Consider the following 18,749-nt stretch of genomic DNA (forward strand, 5'->3'; position numbering starts at 1 on the left):
ATCGGGCTTTGTGCTGACAGTGTGAAGCCTGCTTGGGATTCTCTCTCTTTCCCTCTGTGCCCTTCCCCTGCTCGTGCACACACTCTCTCAAAAATAAACTTAAAAAAAAAAATTACACATGGACTTTTGACTGTGTGAGGGGGTCAGTGCCCCTTAACCCTGGATTATTGGAGGGTCAAATGCTCACAGAAGAAGGAAGCAAGACGGAGGCCAGCTTCTTGATCTCCCAGCCGTTAGAGCTGAAAAGGGGCGGGAATGTGGGGACTGAAAGCACTGGTGGCCGGACTCAGCACGGCGGTGTCACGTACCAGCCTCCGGAATCCAAGAAGCGGTCTGGGCAGAAGTGGCATCTTGATGCCCGGCTGGCAACCCGAGCTATGTGTTTTTGTTTTCATATGTTTGTTTGTTTTGAGAGAGAATCCCAAGCAGGCTCTGTGCCGTCATGGCCTCGATCCCACAAAGCATCTTGATCTGAGCCCAGATCAAGTCAGACACCCACCCTACTGAGCCACTCAGGCGCCCCCAGCTGTGTGGTCTTGAGCTCAGCAGTTTCAGAGGCAATCTCCCGATTCCCACCTGTGCAGCCCTTTCATTCTATCCAGGCATTAAATCCTCTTTTTAAAGGGGTCTAGAGGGGCGCCTGGGTGGCTTAGTCGGTTAAGCGTCCGACTTTCGCTTAGGTCATGATCTTGCGGTTCGTGGGTTCGAGCCCCGTGTCAGGCTCTGTGCTGACTGCCAGCTCAGAGCCTAGAGCCTGCTTCAGATTCTGTGACTCCCTCTCTCTCTGACCCTCCCCTGCTCACATTGTCTCTCTCTCTCTCTCTCCTAGAAATAAATAAAACATTAATAAATAAAATAAAGAGGTCTAGAGCCATTTGTTTTCTGTACTTCACTCTGATTCATCGCTCTCGAAAAACGTGCTTTCAGAGCTGAGCCCTGCCCTCTGTGGGCCTCAGCCAGGCACAGCAACCTCACGACACAAGTGACCCACAGCTGCTGGGAAAGCCAGAGGCCTCCGCTCCCAGCCCAGCCAGGACGCATTCTCCTCCCCAGGCACTCCACTGGCCCTTCAGGACTAAGCATGGCACCTCACAGCTCTCTTTATTAACACTCACCGTTAGGTCTGGCTTAGGGCCCAGCCTGTAAGATCTGTCGGCTCGGACTCCCCAGGACCCACCCTCCCACAGGAACCACCCGCCACTTATAATCACAGCAACACCAAAGGAGAGAGGTGAAGTCAGTCCAACACGGCCTTCACTTTATGTTTTCGCTGAAGACAAGCACGACCTGAGATGTTCCTTCTGGCTTCATACCCACGCCAAGGCAAGGCTTCTTTTTCCTTCTCATTTTAAAAATAAAAATGGAAATGGACACAAGGAGAGTCCCTGGGAGGCCAAAACGCTCTAGCTGGAAAGCACGCCTCTAGGTGATTCTCCTCCGCTTTGACTGGCGGTCTGAGTTCTGGGCTGGAGGCAGCGGGATGGACAGGGTGCCCAGTTTGTGATCCTCGTCCCTGCCAGCTGCTAGAGACACGCTTCTTTTAGAGATCTTCAGCCTCATGGCTCTCGCTATCTCAATCATCCTAAGGAGCAAACACACAGAACAAATGGGAGAGAGGGTCCTCAGCAGGTCTGCGCGTGACAGGAGCAAGCGGCATTCACACTCCAGGCCCCGAAGACAGAATCCCCAACGCAGCCACCAGGAGCAGAGCGGAGAAGCAGACGAGATCTGCTCCAGAGCCATCAAAAAGACTATTTTATTCTATTTTATTTATTTTAAAAAGATTTTTATTTTCAAGTAATTCCTGCACCCAGTGTGGGGCTCAAACTCACAACCCCGAGATCAAGAGCCGCATGCTCCACTGACGGAGTCAGCCAGGGACCCCAAGACCATTTTGTTTTACTGCGTTCCTATCAGTAAGTATCCATACAGGTGATGGAAAACCAGGTTATCTAGACACAATTAATAACTTTGTTTACTTCTGATAACCAGGATTGAGCACTTGCTAGAATTCTGCTACAACTTTACGGGCTCTAAGCATCTTGTTTCTTATTTACAATCTCATTGCCTGTTAGAATGCCTTCTATGGGCAGCTCTCAGGATAACCCCTCCAGAGACTGCTAGCAAAGCCCAGACGAGGGTGTTTTCACCGGCTCTCCTGGAACACTATTGGGGGCCCTGGCTACCAGATGCTCTTAAATCATCCACAGGCCAACATACCCCACAGTTCATGATCCTGGGAAGTCCTGCCTCCTTTGTCTGAATCCTTCCCGGCAAGGCTGGAAAGGGCCTGAGACCACATGGACTCTCCCAGGACCTGCCGAGCCTGGCCCCGCTGCTCAACAGGGCTGCTGCGTCACAGAAGCCCCAAAGTGACATCCCTGACAAATGGCGGCCCCACCGTGCCTGGCAGCCCCTTCCATCGGACTCTGAGGATGTTCTTTTTGCTAGGCTGACATTGGGTTCTGTCACAAGTTCCACCCCTGGGCTCCACCCCTCAGGACCATACAGATCCCCTCTCCCCAGCGACAGCAATTCAGAGACCGCTGGGTTACACAGAGGCAGAATGCTATGGGAAGGCTCAGGCTCGAAGCCCAACAATTCCCCTTCTTGGTGACCCTGGGAAGTCACTGACTTCCTTGAACTGAAGGTTCTCCCCACTGGTTTTTAGGAAAATCAATGAGATCACGACAGATTTAATACTGTGTGTGGAATACACCAGGCACTTGGTAATGTCTTGTTTGCTCATTCACTTAATCACTGATTCGCTGACAACTGTCCTCTGACCTGTATCAAATGTCCCCAGTTCCCTTGATAGTGCCTCCCCTGCTTGCCAGTAGTACTAAAAATACATTGAGCACCCTGCAGGAAGTTTATCATTCTGTTGTGCTCACCTTCTCTCACTGAGCTTCAAGTCCCTCTGTAACAACGTCAGGTCAATCTGGAAGTCACTTATATGCAAAGCCAGAATGATTACGTACGCAGTGATCTTCGCCTTCATCGAATCCGAAATTAAGTTGCGTAGGCTACAAAATCAGTGGCAGCGAAGGAGAGACAGCGTTAAACTCTAAGATGATTATTCCAGGAGCGGAATAAAACCATCCAAGCCTGATTCTCGTGCATATTCAATCTCTTCCCACCTCGGGTAGAAGAAAAGAAATCTGAGCAACATTTCTTGTGCGGTCAAGCTAGCCGTGCCCTCACATACCGTGGAGCGGCAAGCCCATCCCAGTGTTCCGTCCGAGCGGGACAGAGAAAGCCACACCTACACTTTCCCCAGGCACGGTTAGGGCTTCTCAAGGCCACAGACCCTCTGAGCGTGTCCCCACTGCTCAGCAGGGCTGCTGGGAAAACAGTCATCTCAAACTCACAGTGTTGCCCTTTTCTGCACCACTGCCTTTCCATAGAACATTGGTTCTGTGAGATACTAGGAAAGGTTCCTTGGAACCTTTGGAAAGAAGTCTCCAGCTGCAGGACCTCCCCTGAGCCTCTACTGTGAACCTCTCCAAGGGGGACACAGCACGTAATACACAGTGTTTCCTCAACTGATCTGACCCCAGGCCCCTGCAAAGGGCAGTGAATGCTCGCCTCAGCAGTGTCTGTGGACGTGGAACCCAATCCATGCACTCATCCCCACCCTCCTGCCCTCCCCCACCCGCTTTCTCCTCTACAGGCAGAGCCCCGGCAGCCAAGCCCCCTGACCTGCCGTTGTTGTACGTCAAGCAGGTGAAGTGCTTCAGAAGCTTGGTGCTGAGGATGTGGGGGACCCCAGGTCCCAGGGCGCCTACAACACAAGGCTGAGTGTGAGCACTTTGTTTCCAAACCCTCACCCCACAGCTCCTCCACGAGGCGGGAGAAGAGGCCAACAGCTGGGCCCCCGCAATGAACAGACCCACGTGCTAAGAGAAGAAGGGCCCATGAAACGGAAGAGCCACTTCCCAGTGAAAACGTGCTCAGGTAGGCTTCGGCCCGCACACCGCGCACGCCCGGGGGACGTTCATGACGAGGCAGCGACAGGGAGGAAAACCAGACTCCAACGAGGCCTAAAGACCTAGAATTCGTAAGATGTTACAAACCAAAATAGGTAGCGGAGAAAGCCCAGGGAGAGGGAAAGGAGGAGAGGCTGAAATGTGACATAAGCAGCAAGCAAATCCTGAAGACATACAGACTCTTGGGAGCTCAACCACGGTAACAAGACGGCATCACCTTGCACCTAAAACCACAGGCGGGTTTCCAATGCTGGGTGGATATGGGGCGTCCACGCGTGAGCCTCGCTGCGTGACACAGGTCACCAGCGGGGAATGGACTCTCCTCGTCAGTCAGAAATGAGCTGACACAACACAAACCTGCCACAAGCCTCCATATGAGCAGGGCCAATTTTCATCCCAGAGGGCTCATGCTTGCTCAGCAGTCCCTTGAAACATGCATGATGTGACCGGATACTACACTTTGCCCCACGCAGACGAGAAGTAGTGAACGTCAGGTAGTAGTGAACAAGCATACAACCCAGCCTCTCCCCATTTTCAGATGAGGAGAGGGCTGGGCAGGCCCTGTCAGCCTGCCAGCATGCCTACAGGAAGCTCACCGTTACACACTCACAAATAGAAACAAAGACAGACACATCAGTTTTCTTCTCTCATTAGAGCCAGTCTAACAGACAAATAACAAGCTAGAAATAACCAGGATAAAATGTCCATCATGCACTCACTTTTCCGCTTAATCACTTTCTGTGCTCGAAATCTGATGAGCGTGTCCAGAAACCATATGCAGCGGGCCTGGTGGTCTCGGCTCTTCTCATCTGATGGCAAAGACTTCAAGGCTTCTATGACAAAGGAGCAGTGGCTGAAACAGAGGAAGGTGTCAGACCGGCTCTGTCAGGGGCTATTCATGCTGTCGGTGAAAACAGCGGGCATCCTTCACCGCTGGTACACACTCAACAGTTGAGGAAGGACCATCCTATCAACGCTTTTTATGACACAGTGAGCACGTTTAGTGCCAAGGCAGCAAAGGACTAGACAGTAAATAATTTAGGGTTTGGGGGCCATACGGTCACTGCAAAAGCAGCCATTAATAATACACAAATGAACATAATGAGCATTAATACATAAATGAGCATATAAAAAGAACCCCTAAAGGTCCATTTCATCTGACTCTGTCATGTTCTGACATCACTGCCCCGGACACTCCATCCGCCCAAGGGGTTGAGGAAGGGGAGGTACCTGTTCTCTTCAATCATCTTCAGGATTTCCTCTGAGGAGATGTTCCTGAAAGCTTCAGATGGGCTCTGAAGAGCTTCATACTCCGGAGGGGAGAGAACTAGTCACAGGTCAAGAACACAATCTGACCAAAATGGAAACCACCTGGCTAGCTCATCTCAGAGTGGCCCCTTTTTAGAGATAGGACAGCTGAGGCCTAGATAGGGGAAGATCACATAACACACGGGCTGAGATCAGGGTCTCGGTTCTCCAGACTCCCAGCCCAGAGCGCATTCCCTGCCTGGGCTCTTCTGCCTCCTTGGCTTACCACAAAGTTACTGCAGGCATTTTCCCTTCGACTAGACCTGTGTAGTGAACTTCTATTGTCCAACCCGAGCTTTAGAAATCAGTCTGGCTTAAACTTAAGGCACTGGTTGACTTAAAAGTCTTATTTTTGGGGCACCTGGGTGGCTTAGTCGGTTAAGCGTCCGACTTCCGCTTAGGTCATGATCTCGCGGTTCGTGGGTTTGAGCCCCGCGTTGGGCTCTGTGCTGACTGCCAGCTCAGAGCCTGGAGCCTGTTTCAGCCTGTGACTCCCTCACTCTCTGGCCCTCCCCTGCTCACGCTGTCTCTCTCTCTCCTAGAAATAAATAAAACATTAAAAAAAAAAAAGTCTTATTTTTGACTTCTCACAGAGTGACCCCCACAGGGCTGAGCTCGAGGTCATCTAGCACTCTGCCGAGGAATGGGTTTGAATCCCAGGGGCTGAGGGCCAGTCCCGCAGCTGACTACCCAGTGACAGCGCTGGAGCAAGTGCGAACGTCTGGATGTAGCTTCCGTGAGCACTGTGGGCCCACCAAAGCCCAGAGGGCCTGTCTGTCCACTCGCGTACACACATCCCAACCTGGGAAATAAAGCAGTTTTTCTACTGCGACAAGGATACGGTCTTCAAATTTATACACATCTTCAGGCTTGGCCGCATCAGCGTGGCAGGGAGGAAGGTACAGGGAGTCTTCCTGCAGATCATCATGGATGGCGTCATTGACCAGAGCTTTTTCATAAAGGAGAGGCGGTGTCAGTATCATTCTATTTGTCTGCAGGTTCCCCGATACTCTATATACGCTCCAGATCGTAACAGGCCCGGAAATTCCTCATCTGAATGCTTCTGCCGATGTGGCCTGAGCCCCCCAGGAGGCTGACAGCTCCAGGACAAGGTCCACCCACGCCACAAACCTAACCAGGCACCGGAGAAGGTGCACCCGGCGTGGTTCCCCTCATGTGACTTGTAATACACCTGAGAGAGACCGGTGTGCTGACAAATATGTACAATATAGGAGAAGCTAAAAGTGAGGGATATTCAAAAGAGCCTTTAGCGGCTTAACTTCCAGAAAACTCCACATATTGTGAGTAAAAACAAAAAAACAGAATATAAAACTGTGAACTACCCTACAAGGATAACCATGTAAGAATGAAGCATGCATATAAACGTGGACAGAGAGGAACACAGAAAAATTATAATTGGTCTGGTAAAATGATGAGAAATGGGTGAATTATTTTTCTTTTTAGATGTCCTTTGATAGCTGGCAGTAAACTCAACAAAAACATTAAAAAATTTACTTATGTGGGGCGCCTGAGTAGCTCAGGTCATGATCTCACAGTTTGAGAGTTCGAGCCCTGTGTCAGGCTCTGTGCTGACAGCTCGGAGCCTGGAGCCTGCTTCGGATTCTGTGTCTCCCCCTCTCTCTGCCTCTCCCCTGCTCGCACTCTGTGTCTGTCTCTCTCAAAAATAAACGTTAAAAAATTTTTTTAATTTACTTATGCTTTCAAATAAATGGAGAGATATATTTTTATGTTGCTGAATAAGAAAACATAATATTGTAAAGATGAGGATTCTCTCCATACTAATCTCAATTGCGTTTTGAGAGAATCTGACAAAATAATTCTTAAGATCACTTGGGGGAAAAAGCATGCTACTCTAACTAATGTTTGTGAAAAATAAAAGGAAGGGGTAGGAGGAACTTGCCCTATCAGAAAATAAAGCGGATGATGAGGCCACCGAGATCAAAACAGCCTCATGCTGCCACGGGAACAGAATGGACAATGAAACAGAGCGCACAGAGGATATGCTAACGTGAGGAGGACTTTTTAAATCATCTTCTACAAAGAAAAGGATGGAGCTGGGGACAGTTGGTTAGTCCTTTAGAAAATATAAAATTACGTCTCTATCATATGCCAAAAAAATCTGAAGATTTAAATGTAAAAAGTAAAATTGGGAAAGTACTGCAGGAAAATATTTACTTATGAGACCATAGGATTTGGAAAGATTTTCTAAAAATTACTAAAATCCTACTTTGACAGAAAAACTGCTCTTCCATAAGGTTTCTCTCACGTTCTTACAATACATTTGAGCAATAAATACATCGTTAAATAATACAATGAAATACGCAAGCTGCTGATGAACTTGGGAACGGAGGGAGGCCCACAGTGAAGGCCTGCCTCCAGAGGTTCAGGTCAGCAGCACCAGCGTCACTTAGGTCTTTCTCCCCAAAACCTCCCTGTGGCTCCCAGAGACATGAGGCCTTCCCCCTCGGCACCCTGGCATCAGCGGCACGGCATGCACATCCCATGCCTGTCTCCTCTACTTGACCGTGAGCTCCCTGAGGGCAGATGTTTCTCACTACTTCCAGAGTCCGTTACCAGGAAAGCGCTCAGGGAGAGGCCGGAATCCAGCCTGAACGCCCGTTATTTCCATCTGTGGGGCAGGTCAAAGGTCTCAAGAGAAGAGAAAGCGGTCTCTGCGAGCAGACTCTTACCCAGGTCCCAGCTGCTTACCAGTCACTCCTTTGGCGTCAATAATATTCTCTGCGGCTTTAGCTACCGCACAATTTAGAGATTCATTGCCAACTCTGTTCATTCTTCTGGAGTTCAAAGCCCGCTTCTGTTTGGTGGTGCCAAAGGCTTCAATGCAAGAATCCATCTGTGCAGAGACAAATTTGGTTCATCTAGGGACAGGCTGGGCACTGCTCTTCCTGTGGGACTACGGGGAAACCCTCAGCCTTTCTGAGCCCTCTATTCTCTCACCTGCAAACTGGGCTGAATCATACCTATCTCCCATGCTGGCTGTATTAACAGATCTGAAGTACTTGCTTTGTAAACTGTCATGGGCTATTTCCAAAGCAACAGTGTCTCCATTTGTAAAGTAAAAAGGCCAGAATTAGCACTTTGTCCCTCTGAGCCTGAAGACAACCTCATACCCGTTCTCAACACAGTGCTCCAGGTGGTCCTGAAGATTCAATCAAGTTGCCATCCTGGGGTGAGATGAGCTTTGTAGGAACCGCCTACCTTCAAGATCCTGAAGTTTACTTTTGTTTTAATAAGAAAGTTTCCAGGCTACAGCCAGTATTTTCTGGAACTTGTATTACGCTGCACCTATATCAGCCCAGAGAACCAGTCTGGCACACTGGCACAGAGCAGTGTACAGCTGCCCCACACGGTGCTCTGTGAGGCCACGGAGGCCTCTGCAGGTGGCCTGACCAGAGAACCACTGACTGAAAGAGCTGGGCGCAGCCCTGTGTTCGGCCAGCTCGTTTTACTGATGGGGAATCACGAGGCCCAGGAGGAACGCATTTTGGGTGCCACGTCTCAGTTCTGTCACACTTACCTTTTCTCTAAAAGTTCTGGCCTGATTCTCTTGTGTCGATTCACTCTCGACTGATTCATCTATCAAAGCACAAAACAAACAAAAACAGAGAGGAAAAAAAAAAGCGAGCTGTCAGGCCCAGAGATTATAGTAGTGTGTAATAGTTATTTAACAGCTAATCTCAGAAAAACAGATTTCTTTACTGCAGGACTTCCCAGAGTTTAATACAATGGATCCTGCGAACATTTAGTCTGTGGCTTTAGTGCAGTTAGAGGATCTGGAATAAATTAAGAATAAATTAAGGAGTCAAGCGAAGGGGTCATCTGGTCCAAACTCTTCATTTTATAAATAAGGAAAAATGAAGCCTCCAGATGAAATACTTTGCCCCAGGTCAGCTGACAAGACAGTGGCCAAGATGGGATTAGAAACTAAGTCCTTGGTTCTTTCCAGTAAATAGTTTTGCACTCCTTATAAAAGACCTAAAAGTAGGTAGGCATAAATGTGAGGTACGTATTACTTACATGAAGCTCTGAAATCTCCCAGTAAGTATTCATATATAAGGGGCAGTATAATCAAGTGGACGCAGGAGCATGAGCTCTAAGGCACCTTGCCCGAGTCTTAATCCCAGGTCATATGTATACACACGACATGATGTGGTATTTTATACAGACATGAACAGCAGCACTATGTCCCTACCAAATCAGTTCACTTCTGTGCCAGTTTTGTCCTCGATAAAACAACCAGAGGGTTATTTTATGTGAAGTAAAAGATGTAGTGCACTGAAAGTGCTTAGAACAGTGACAGTACATAGTAAGGACTTAATAAATGTTGTGTGTGTGCGTGTGTGTGTGTATACATATATACACTGTCTAGAATAAACCATTATTTACACATTTTTTACATGTAAAAACAAAAACTTGTTTAATCAACAAATTAATAAACAATTTCCTTTGCCTCTTTGGAAGTCGGAAGAGCATTTAGAGGATAATTTAAATGTAGTTACGTATGTTTGCAAAGCAAGGAATTCTTTTTGTTGGTTTTTTTTTTAAAGTTTGATTATTTACTTTTGAGAGAGTGAGAGAGAAAGAGAGAATCTCAAGAAGGCTCTGCACTGATAGCACAGAGCCCGACGCGGGACTCAGTCTCATGAACCCTGAAATCATGACCTGAGCCAAAGTCAGACATCCAACTAACTGAGCCACCCAGGTGCCCTGAGGAATTCTTAACCTATAGACTATGGATCTCTGAAATTCACAGGTGGGTTTTGGGACTCAAAAGCCCTTTACAATTGTATGCAAAATCTCACACATATTCTTGTATACTGTGTATGTTTCCAGGAAGTAAGTCCAGGTCCCTCAGATTCTTGAAAGGACTGGCTCTGCGGGAATAAAGTTGTAACTACTGCCTCTGAAGGTATCCGGCAGGCCCACCAGGACCCCAGCAACCCTTCCTCATCTTACCCTCACCATGGTTCGCAGACTTTAAGATTTAGGGAACAGGAGCCCTTTGAACCTGACCCACTGGAAGATCCCACTCCGGCCCAGAACATTCTAAGATGCCAAAGCAGAGAAAAGGTACAAGCTCTCCCTCTGGATTAAGGAAAAATGGATCTTCTCCTACATTAGAAAGCGTAGACAGGCACCTGGGTGGCTCAGTCAGTTAAGCATCCGACTCTTGATTTCAGCTCAGGTCATGAACTCACAGTTTGTCACGGAAACTGCTTGGGGTTCTCTCTCTTCCCCTCTCTCTCTGCTTCCCTCATTCTCTCTCCAAATTAAAAACAAATTTTTTTAAAATGAAAGTTACTGTCTAACCCATAAGTAACTCCCATCACCTGCTAGAGACCCTAAAACCTCTACTCCAAACAGAAAAGTTGAGTTTAAAAAAAGGCCTTTGAATGAAAAAAAAAAATCCGACATGCCCTCCAATATTCTGCTCTGATCATTGTTCAACTGGCTTTAACTAAAATTATTTTCTGATCTCAAATCTGTAAACACTGAAGGGCCAAGATCTGTATCTGTTTGGCTACATGCCCAGCCCCTAACTTGTGCCTGGGGCATAGTAGGTCATCAATAAATACTTGCAGGAAGGCACCCTTTTAAAAATAACTTCAAAATGTGTTTTTCCAATCAGAAACTAACTCATCCAGCACACCTAAACTATGCAGTGTTTTTGTGAGCCTTCATGACTGGGACCTACCTGCAAACAGTGGCTGCATGTTGAACAATTCAGCATCATACACCTCCATCTGGCCAGAGGTCTTGTTCAGAACTCCCACAAAGTGCCTGAATAAAGAAGGAATAATACCAACCATATGGATTATTCACAAGGTATTGTTTATACAACTTCCTTTTTCCGCTTAAAAGTACGCAAGGGTCTTTCTGCCCCAATACACTTGGGGGACATACCACTTGTTGCTGAGTAACAACTCTCTTTTTTTAATGTTTATTTATTTTTGAGAGACAGAGACAGAATGGTAGAGAGAGAGAGAGGGAGACACAGAATCCGAAACAGGCCCCAGGCTCCAAGCTGTCAGCACAGAGCCCGATGCGGGGCTTAAGCCCACGAACAGTGAGATCATGACCTGAGCCGAAGTCAGACGCTTAACCGACTGAGCCACCCAGTGCCCCAAGAGCAGCAATTCACAGCATGAGACAGAAAGGAGACAAGGGAGGAGGGACTTCAAGAGGTGGTTCTGGAAGAAAAAAAAAATGCCACGAGGTGGTTCTGGCAGCCAATCACACTTGTGCTCATTGCTGCAATGGGAAACTCTTTGGATATATAAAAATCTGGAATTAACACTAGAGTTTACTGCACACATAAATTTTATGGAGGCAAAGACAAGTAAAACCTTGGTAATAATGGGGAGAAGATAGTCTGAATTAGAGAATCTTTGTAAAGGCATGATGCGGTGTTAATGGTTTTAAGCACATACACATTAATCTGACCTCTATCAGGGTGCTTTCATGGGGGGCTTTGAAAAGGTCTTTTTTGTGGTTTACTGTCGGATACTGTCAGAGGGACACTGTCTGCATTATGCCAGCACCTGACGGTTACAGTCCATTCAGGTGGACAATCTTCATTACACCCAGGGGAGAGCGGGGGTTAGTGAAGGACAGAGTTGCCCAAAGTCAGTTGATCAGTAGTAGAGAGTGATGGAGTCTCTGAAACTACCAAATCCTTTTCTTAGTGAAAAGTTTCTGGCAAGCTTTGGCCTACTGGTCACACAGTCCAAATAAGTGGAGATGGCTGCCTTCTGGGAACGAGACAATTATAGAGGATATTGCAAATTAATGAGGTAGTCAAATTAATGAAGGTTGCCAAAAGGCACTTCCAGTTACAAAACAAATAAGCCCTAGGAATGTAATGTACAGCATGGTGACTGTAATTAATAATACTATATTGTATATCTGAAAGTTGCTAAGAGAATAAATCTTAAAAGTTCTGATCATAAGAAAATAATTCGAACTATGTGTGGTAATGGATGACTATACTTATTACAGTGACTGTTTTGCAATATATACAAATATCTAATCGTTATGCTATACACCTGAAACTAACATGTTGTATTATATCTCAATTTTTAAAAATTATTATTTTTAAGATTTTATTTTATTTTTAAAAATGTTTATTTATTTAGTTTGGCAGGGGCAGGGGGAGGGCAGGGAGGGGCAGAGAGAGAATCCCAAGCAGACTCTGCACTGTCAGCACAGAGCCCAATGTGGGACTCGATCCCCCAAACCTCAAGGTCATGACCTGAGCCAAAATTAAGAGCCAAATTAACCAACTGAGCCACCCAGGTGCCCCTAAGATTTTATTTTAAAGTAATCTCTACACTCAACGTGGGGCTCAAACTCACAACCCTAAGATGAAGAGTCACACACTCCACAGACTGAGCTGGCCAGGCACCCCTAAAAAAGTATAAATGAAGGAGGTTTGTTAGGAAATCCAAGAAATATAACTCATTTTTCCTTTTGAGGCACGTCCACGTGCTGGTGTGAGGGCCCCTGGATGTGGGAATGCAGGGACACGGTAAACCTCTCCAGATTTCCCCCACGACCCCTAAAATAAAGACCAAAAATAGCAGTGCCAGGCTCACCACCACTCTCCTCCTCCCACCGTCCCTTCCCCTATCCCTACCTGCAGAGAGTGTTGCATTTGAGAGCTCCAGTCCCAAAATTGTTTCCCACGTAGGAAAGTCTGTCTGTTTCAGCTGCCTAAAATGTAAAGGGAAAAAATACCACTACAACCAATGTTGAAAAGTATTAAACATCTTGTCTCCCTTTCCCACATTTGCAAAAGCGTTAGAATCCGAACCACGGCGGATTAGAACTAAAGAGCCTCTGGGAGATGATCCAGCCCACCATCCCAGTAATCTGGGGTGTCCCTAGGAGAAAGGCAAGAGGACTTTTGAAAGGGAAGCCCCAGATGGTGCTGGCTTCTATGTGGTCTGAGAAGTTCTCGGGGGAACGGCACCCCCGGCACCACGGGCCTGGGGGAGAGCTCCTGGGCTCCCCGCACTTAGAGACATGCTACAAAACAGTTCTGCCCTTCCTGAGCTTCTTGGCCCATCTCTCCCATGACTGCTCCTTATATGCCCACAGAACTATGGAAGCAGCTGTTTCATTCCTCAGTCACAGCCAAGCTTTCCTGCTTCCCTGTTTGTCCTTGCCATCCTCTCCACTTGGAATACTAAACCTCAGCTGTCAAACCCTCCTCCATCCTTCAGAGCTCAGCTCCACTGCGCCCTCCCCCAGGAAGGCCTTTTGGCAAGCACAGACTTCTCTGACTGAGCGCACTCTCCCTCTGCCAGGCTCTGAGCTTGTCTGCTTGGAGGAGTTACTGAACTCAAAACCAGTTCTCATCTCTCTAAACTAGTGGTTCTCAACCCCTGGGGAAATCCTCCTTCAGAGGACATCTGGGAGCGTCTGACATTCTGATTGTCACAACTACCAGGTGCTACCGGTATCTAGGGGTTAGCGACCAGGGAAGCCGTTGAACGTCCTGTGACGCCAGGATGGGCCAACAACAAACAATCATCGGGGTCCAAATGTCAATAGTGCCGAGGCTGAGAAACCATGCTCTAGAGTATGGGCTCCCACAGAGTGGGGTCCGGTCCCATCTAGCGGTTTCTCTTGCAGCTTACAGCACAGGGCCGCGGTGGGTGCTCAATAATTGCTTGTTGAATGAGCAAATCAACGAAAGGCCATCACTTCATCAAAAGTACATAACTCAACGGAGCCTATCCCCACACCCTGACCTGCTGGGACTCACAGGAGTTCAATGGCCCATTTGCTCTCCGCCCCTCCCCCAACCCCTTTCTCCTCCTACTCTGCCCCACATCCACCTGCACTCAAGCGCCTATAGGCCTCCAGAGGCCTGCAGAGTGGAGGCAACTGGCCCCTGCAGCACTTACCAGGATCCGCTGACCCCTCTTCCTGGGGTTTGTGGAGTCATTGCTCTTGTACAAGGTAAAGCGCACGTTGCCCGGATTCTGCAGCTTCCCATTGGAGAACTGGACTGTAAGATCGCAGCCCGAGAGTGAGATCAGAGTAGAAGGACCCACAGTGTATGCTGGGGAGGAACTGGACTGTCCTTGGGAGGGAGTGACTTAAGGAACAGGGATGGTAAAGAACCCCAGGTCCCGACTAAAAGGGGAGTGAAGGAGGTCCTGGTCCAGGTGGGAAGAGATGGGGAAGTGAGCGCAGTGCTGGGGAAGGGCTGGGGCCGAAGGGAATAACTAGGGGAATACGGCTGAGGAGGCCTGAGCCAGCCCTAGAGAGACAGGGGAATCTCTGCCCAGGGGAGAGAAGGAATCGGGGCAGGTGAGTGGGGAGCGAGGACAAGTACAGCTTTGGAGAGGAGGGTGCCAGGGGTATCCTCATCCAGCGGAAGTGGTGAAAGAAAGATGGTGGGATGACAGAGGAGCCCTGGCCAAGTCCCAAGTAGTGGAGGAGACTAGAGGGGGTCTCGGCCCAGCTGGGAAAGGGGCCCGACAGCGGCGGGAGGGCTGTAAGAGGCACCCAGACGGAAGGGGAGGGAGCTACGGGGAACTCCGCTCCGGCTCCGCAGTCTTTACCCAGTACTGCTCTCTGGCTCTCGTCGGGCTCCCCACAGTACTGCCACCTCGCACTCGACAACACCTCCGCCGCCATCTCGCCGGTCCGGCAGCCAAGGTCAGGCGTTTACACGAACACCGCCGAGCTGCGTTAGCTAGTCCACATGCCAAGGCAGGGTAGAACGGAAGAGGCACGGCCTCGCCGGCACCGCCCCGCGCGTGCGGAGAAGGCGTGGCTCCGCCCCGCCAGGCACCGCCCCCCTGAGAGCCCAGGCGTCCTTCCCGCCCACTCTTCGCCCCGCCCCTCCGAGGCGGGTCTTCTACCCACTCCTGGCCCCAGTCGTCTTCTGTGCAGAAACTCGCGAAAGCGCAGCGCTCCGCCTGTGCATTGAGGGTTCTCTGAAACTAGGGGCCTTATCAGAGCAGAAGGGCCAAAGAAGGTCTTTTAAGTGTGGACCGAAAGGAGGGTATTTTTGAAGGGCAAGAACTCGGTCGTCTCATCTCTGTTATGCAAATTGCTTTCTTTCAAAACTCCACAAGCGAGGTCACTAATCGTCCCAATAAAGTTTTTGCAGCAGAACGAACCAGTCAGGAAACAGGATGCATTTAGTTGTCACTGTTCTTTAGTTTCCTTCAACCCAGAACAGTTCCTCACTCTGACTATACATTTTAGATTTTCAAGATTACAGACCAGTTGTTTTGTAGAATGCCCCTCAATCTGGCTTTGTCTAATGTTTCCAAGTGATTAGTTACAGGTCATGCATCTTTGGCAGCAGTATCACAGATATGATGCTGTTCTTCTCACTGTGCCCTATTAAGTGGCACACAATTTCGACTTGTCTCATTACTGGTTATAGTAATTCTGACCACTTCAACCGTTTACAGGTTTCTCTGCTGTAAAGGTATTCTTTTCCTTCCCCTTTATAATTTCACTTTGTACTTATTTTCTGGGCAGATGCTTAGAAAGTAAGTAAAAATCCTGTTCATCACACTACCAGTTTATTCATTTATTTATTTATATCAGTCTGGACTTTAGGTTCCTATCTTATTCAATATATTAGAATCTGCTACTATCATTTATTTTCAAGTTCAAATTGTGTCAGATTGGGCCAATGGGCACCCCATTAGGCTGGCTTCTGTGCTCTATTAACATGTCCACATCATTTTTTTGAACATGGCCCTACTTTGTGGCACAAGCTATTTCAGCTTATCCCCTTCCCCAGCCCTGGAATCACCCATTTCTCCAAGGAGTTCTGGTTTCTTTTGGTAGGGAATGGTATTTAGAAACCAAGATCTATGTAGTTGGTATGGACTGCTTTGGGGATGTCACTGCTCCCAGGCCTGAATGAACTGAATTAGGGAATAGATGTAAGTAAACACACTTTTACAACTAAAAGTGATTTCTTTCTAAAATTTAGAATTTCTAAATCCATACATATTGAAAGCCATGAGATCATACTGACCTCTAATTCCAATTTGGCACCTCAGGGTTTATTCTGATTTTCCTTCCTCGCATATTTGTAACTTCCTCCTCTGGCAGTGAGAAACCTGGTTCACATCAGCTTTAATGTATTACTTATTTGATCAGTCCTCCTGTAAGTAACGTATCTCTCATCACTACTGTCACCACCATCACCTGACATGGAAGCCTATTACCCCATTCAGGCTCCAACACCTTAAATCAAGCCCTAGTCCCTATGTGGATGCTGTATTAGTTTAGGGAATCCAGAGAAACAGAACCAGTAGAAGATCCGTATCTATTTATATATTTAGAGAGAGAGAGAGAGAGAGGTTTATTATTATGAGTAATGGCTCACACAATTATGAAAGCTGAGAAGTTCCACAACTTGCCATCTGTAAGCTGCCAGGAACGCTGATGGTGTAAGTCTGAAGGCCTGAGAACTAGGGAAGACAATGGTGTAACTCCAAGTCCAATGACCAGAGAAGATGAGATGTCCCCGCTCACAGATGAGGCAAGAAAAAAAAAAGTGAGCCAATTCCTTCCTCCATCTTTCATTCTATTGAGACCCTCAAGGGATTGGATGATGCTTATGCACATTGGGGAGTGCAATCTACTTTACTGAATCCACTAATTAAATTAAAATGTTAATCTCATCCAGAAATACCGTCATACACAGAAATAATGTTTAATCTGGGCACTTAGAAACCAGTCAAGTTGACACATGAAATTAACCATCACAGGTGCCCTCCTTTCTCTGCCTAGTCTCTGACAGCCCTCACCAGTTTGTCCCCCTGCCTGGAGCCCTTCTCGCCTTGCTTGGGCTCAGACAGTCAGCACCAGGCCACACTTTCACATGGATAACCTCATCCCGGTTGGGTTCCAGCACCCCTGCTCGAAGCCACTCAAGCTCCCCTTTCACTATGAGTGGAAAGCTACTTTGCTTGACCCCATTGAATGGATTTTGGATTGAGTCATTTAGGAAAAGAAAAGGAAAAAGGGAAAGAAAGGAGTTTAAATGCCTAATTATTTGCTTTTCTCCCCTACTGGAGACAGACTTATGTGGGGTTAACAATAAACCGGTTGGAGACTAAACAATAAACAGATGTACATATACTGCTGTGTTTCCAGCTCCTGGAGCAGTGTCTGGCACAGTAGACCCTCAATAACTGTTGAATGAATGAGTGATATAGCAATGAATGAATCTGAATCATCACTAGCCCTAGGAGCCTTGGGACTGGAGCTCAAAGATGATTACTAGTGTTGCTTAAAATTAACTGGAATTGGGTTTTTACAGATTCTCTGTGAATGTTGATTGGTTGAATGAAAACACGAACATTAGTTAAGTCGAAGTGAAGGGGTGACCAAGAAGACAGCATGGCTAACGGGAGTCAATTGTATTTCTTTCTTTTTTTAATGTTTATTTTTGAGAGAAAGAGAGATCACATGAGTTGTGGAGGGGCAGAGAGAGAGGCAGACACAGAATCCAAAGCAGGCTCAGGGCTCTGAGCTGTCAGCACAGCACCTGACGCAGGGCTCAAACCCTCAAACTGTGAGATCATGACCTGAGCTGAAGCGGACGCTTAACCAACTGAGCCACCCAGGATCATCAGTTGTATTTCTTGAGAGGTGTCCTGACCCCTCCTGATAAAGGGACCTGTGTATAGTCTTGCTATTCAAAGTGTGGTCCTTGGGCCAGCAGCATCAATGTTATCTGGGACCTCATTAGTAGCGCAGAATCTCCAGCCCTATCAAACCTTCTGAATCAGAATCTGCACTTTAACAGGATCCCTGGGTAATCAGTGTGCATTTCAAGGTTGGGAAGCACTGTTGTAAAAAACTGTTTCCCTTTTAGGTACATCTTTACCAGTGAGACTGAGTCTGTGAAAGTCCTCAGATGTGACTGCTTTCTGGCTGGGTGGAAGAATGAAGAAAGCACACGTGGATTGAGAGCAATGACTCCCAGAATTACCAGTTAGGAATTCAAAGAATTAAAAATGCTATTTTGGAATGCAAAGTGCTAATGTAAGGGTGATTGGGAAGGGGACTGTTGTATACCCCTCGGCTGTTTAATTGTTTAACAATGATTCAAAACACATGTGCACCATATATGTACAAATACATATGTACATAACTAGATCAAGCAAGATGGAGGGAACCCTACTCAGGCAGTGACCAAAATGCAAAAAACTACAAAGACCTCTTCTAAATTAGAATCACTGGCTACATTTATCATAAGATGCTTGTTTACAAGCTTAGTTTGGAAACTGAGAGACTTCTGGAATTCTCTCTTTGCATCATTTTCCAGGGAAGGGAATGCATATTTAGAGAATAAGGAAAGGATTAGGTTGGCGGGGGCGGGGTTGGAGGGAGTTAGAGTCCTCTTTTCCTTGAGTA

At 47.4% G+C, this 18,749-nt stretch overlaps 1 protein-coding gene across 1 annotated transcript; it reads right to left on the reverse strand.

Annotated features, from left to right (window-relative positions):
* Positions 1-1,084: 1,084 nt before the first annotated feature.
* On the reverse strand, positions 1,085-15,065 carry POLR1E (RNA polymerase I subunit E). The gene is made up of 12 exons (XM_039234753.1): positions 14,915-15,065; positions 14,252-14,355; positions 12,976-13,052; positions 11,035-11,120; positions 8,857-8,915; positions 8,028-8,172; positions 6,139-6,246; positions 5,220-5,316; positions 4,709-4,842; positions 3,703-3,784; positions 2,895-3,026; positions 1,085-1,582 (listed from the first exon to the last, which is right to left on the reverse strand). The coding sequence occupies exons 1-12, from the start codon at positions 14,988-14,990 to the stop codon at positions 1,423-1,425; spliced, it is 1,260 nt and encodes a 419-aa protein (XP_039090684.1). The 5' UTR covers positions 14,991-15,065; the 3' UTR covers positions 1,085-1,422.
* Positions 15,066-18,749: the final 3,684 nt, after the last annotated feature.

This window comes from Hyaena hyaena, unplaced genomic scaffold, assembly GCF_003009895.1.
Source record: "Hyaena hyaena isolate Hyena2069 unplaced genomic scaffold, ASM300989v1 scaffold_93, whole genome shotgun sequence".
Classification (NCBI taxonomy): domain Eukaryota; kingdom Metazoa; phylum Chordata; class Mammalia; order Carnivora; family Hyaenidae; genus Hyaena; species Hyaena hyaena.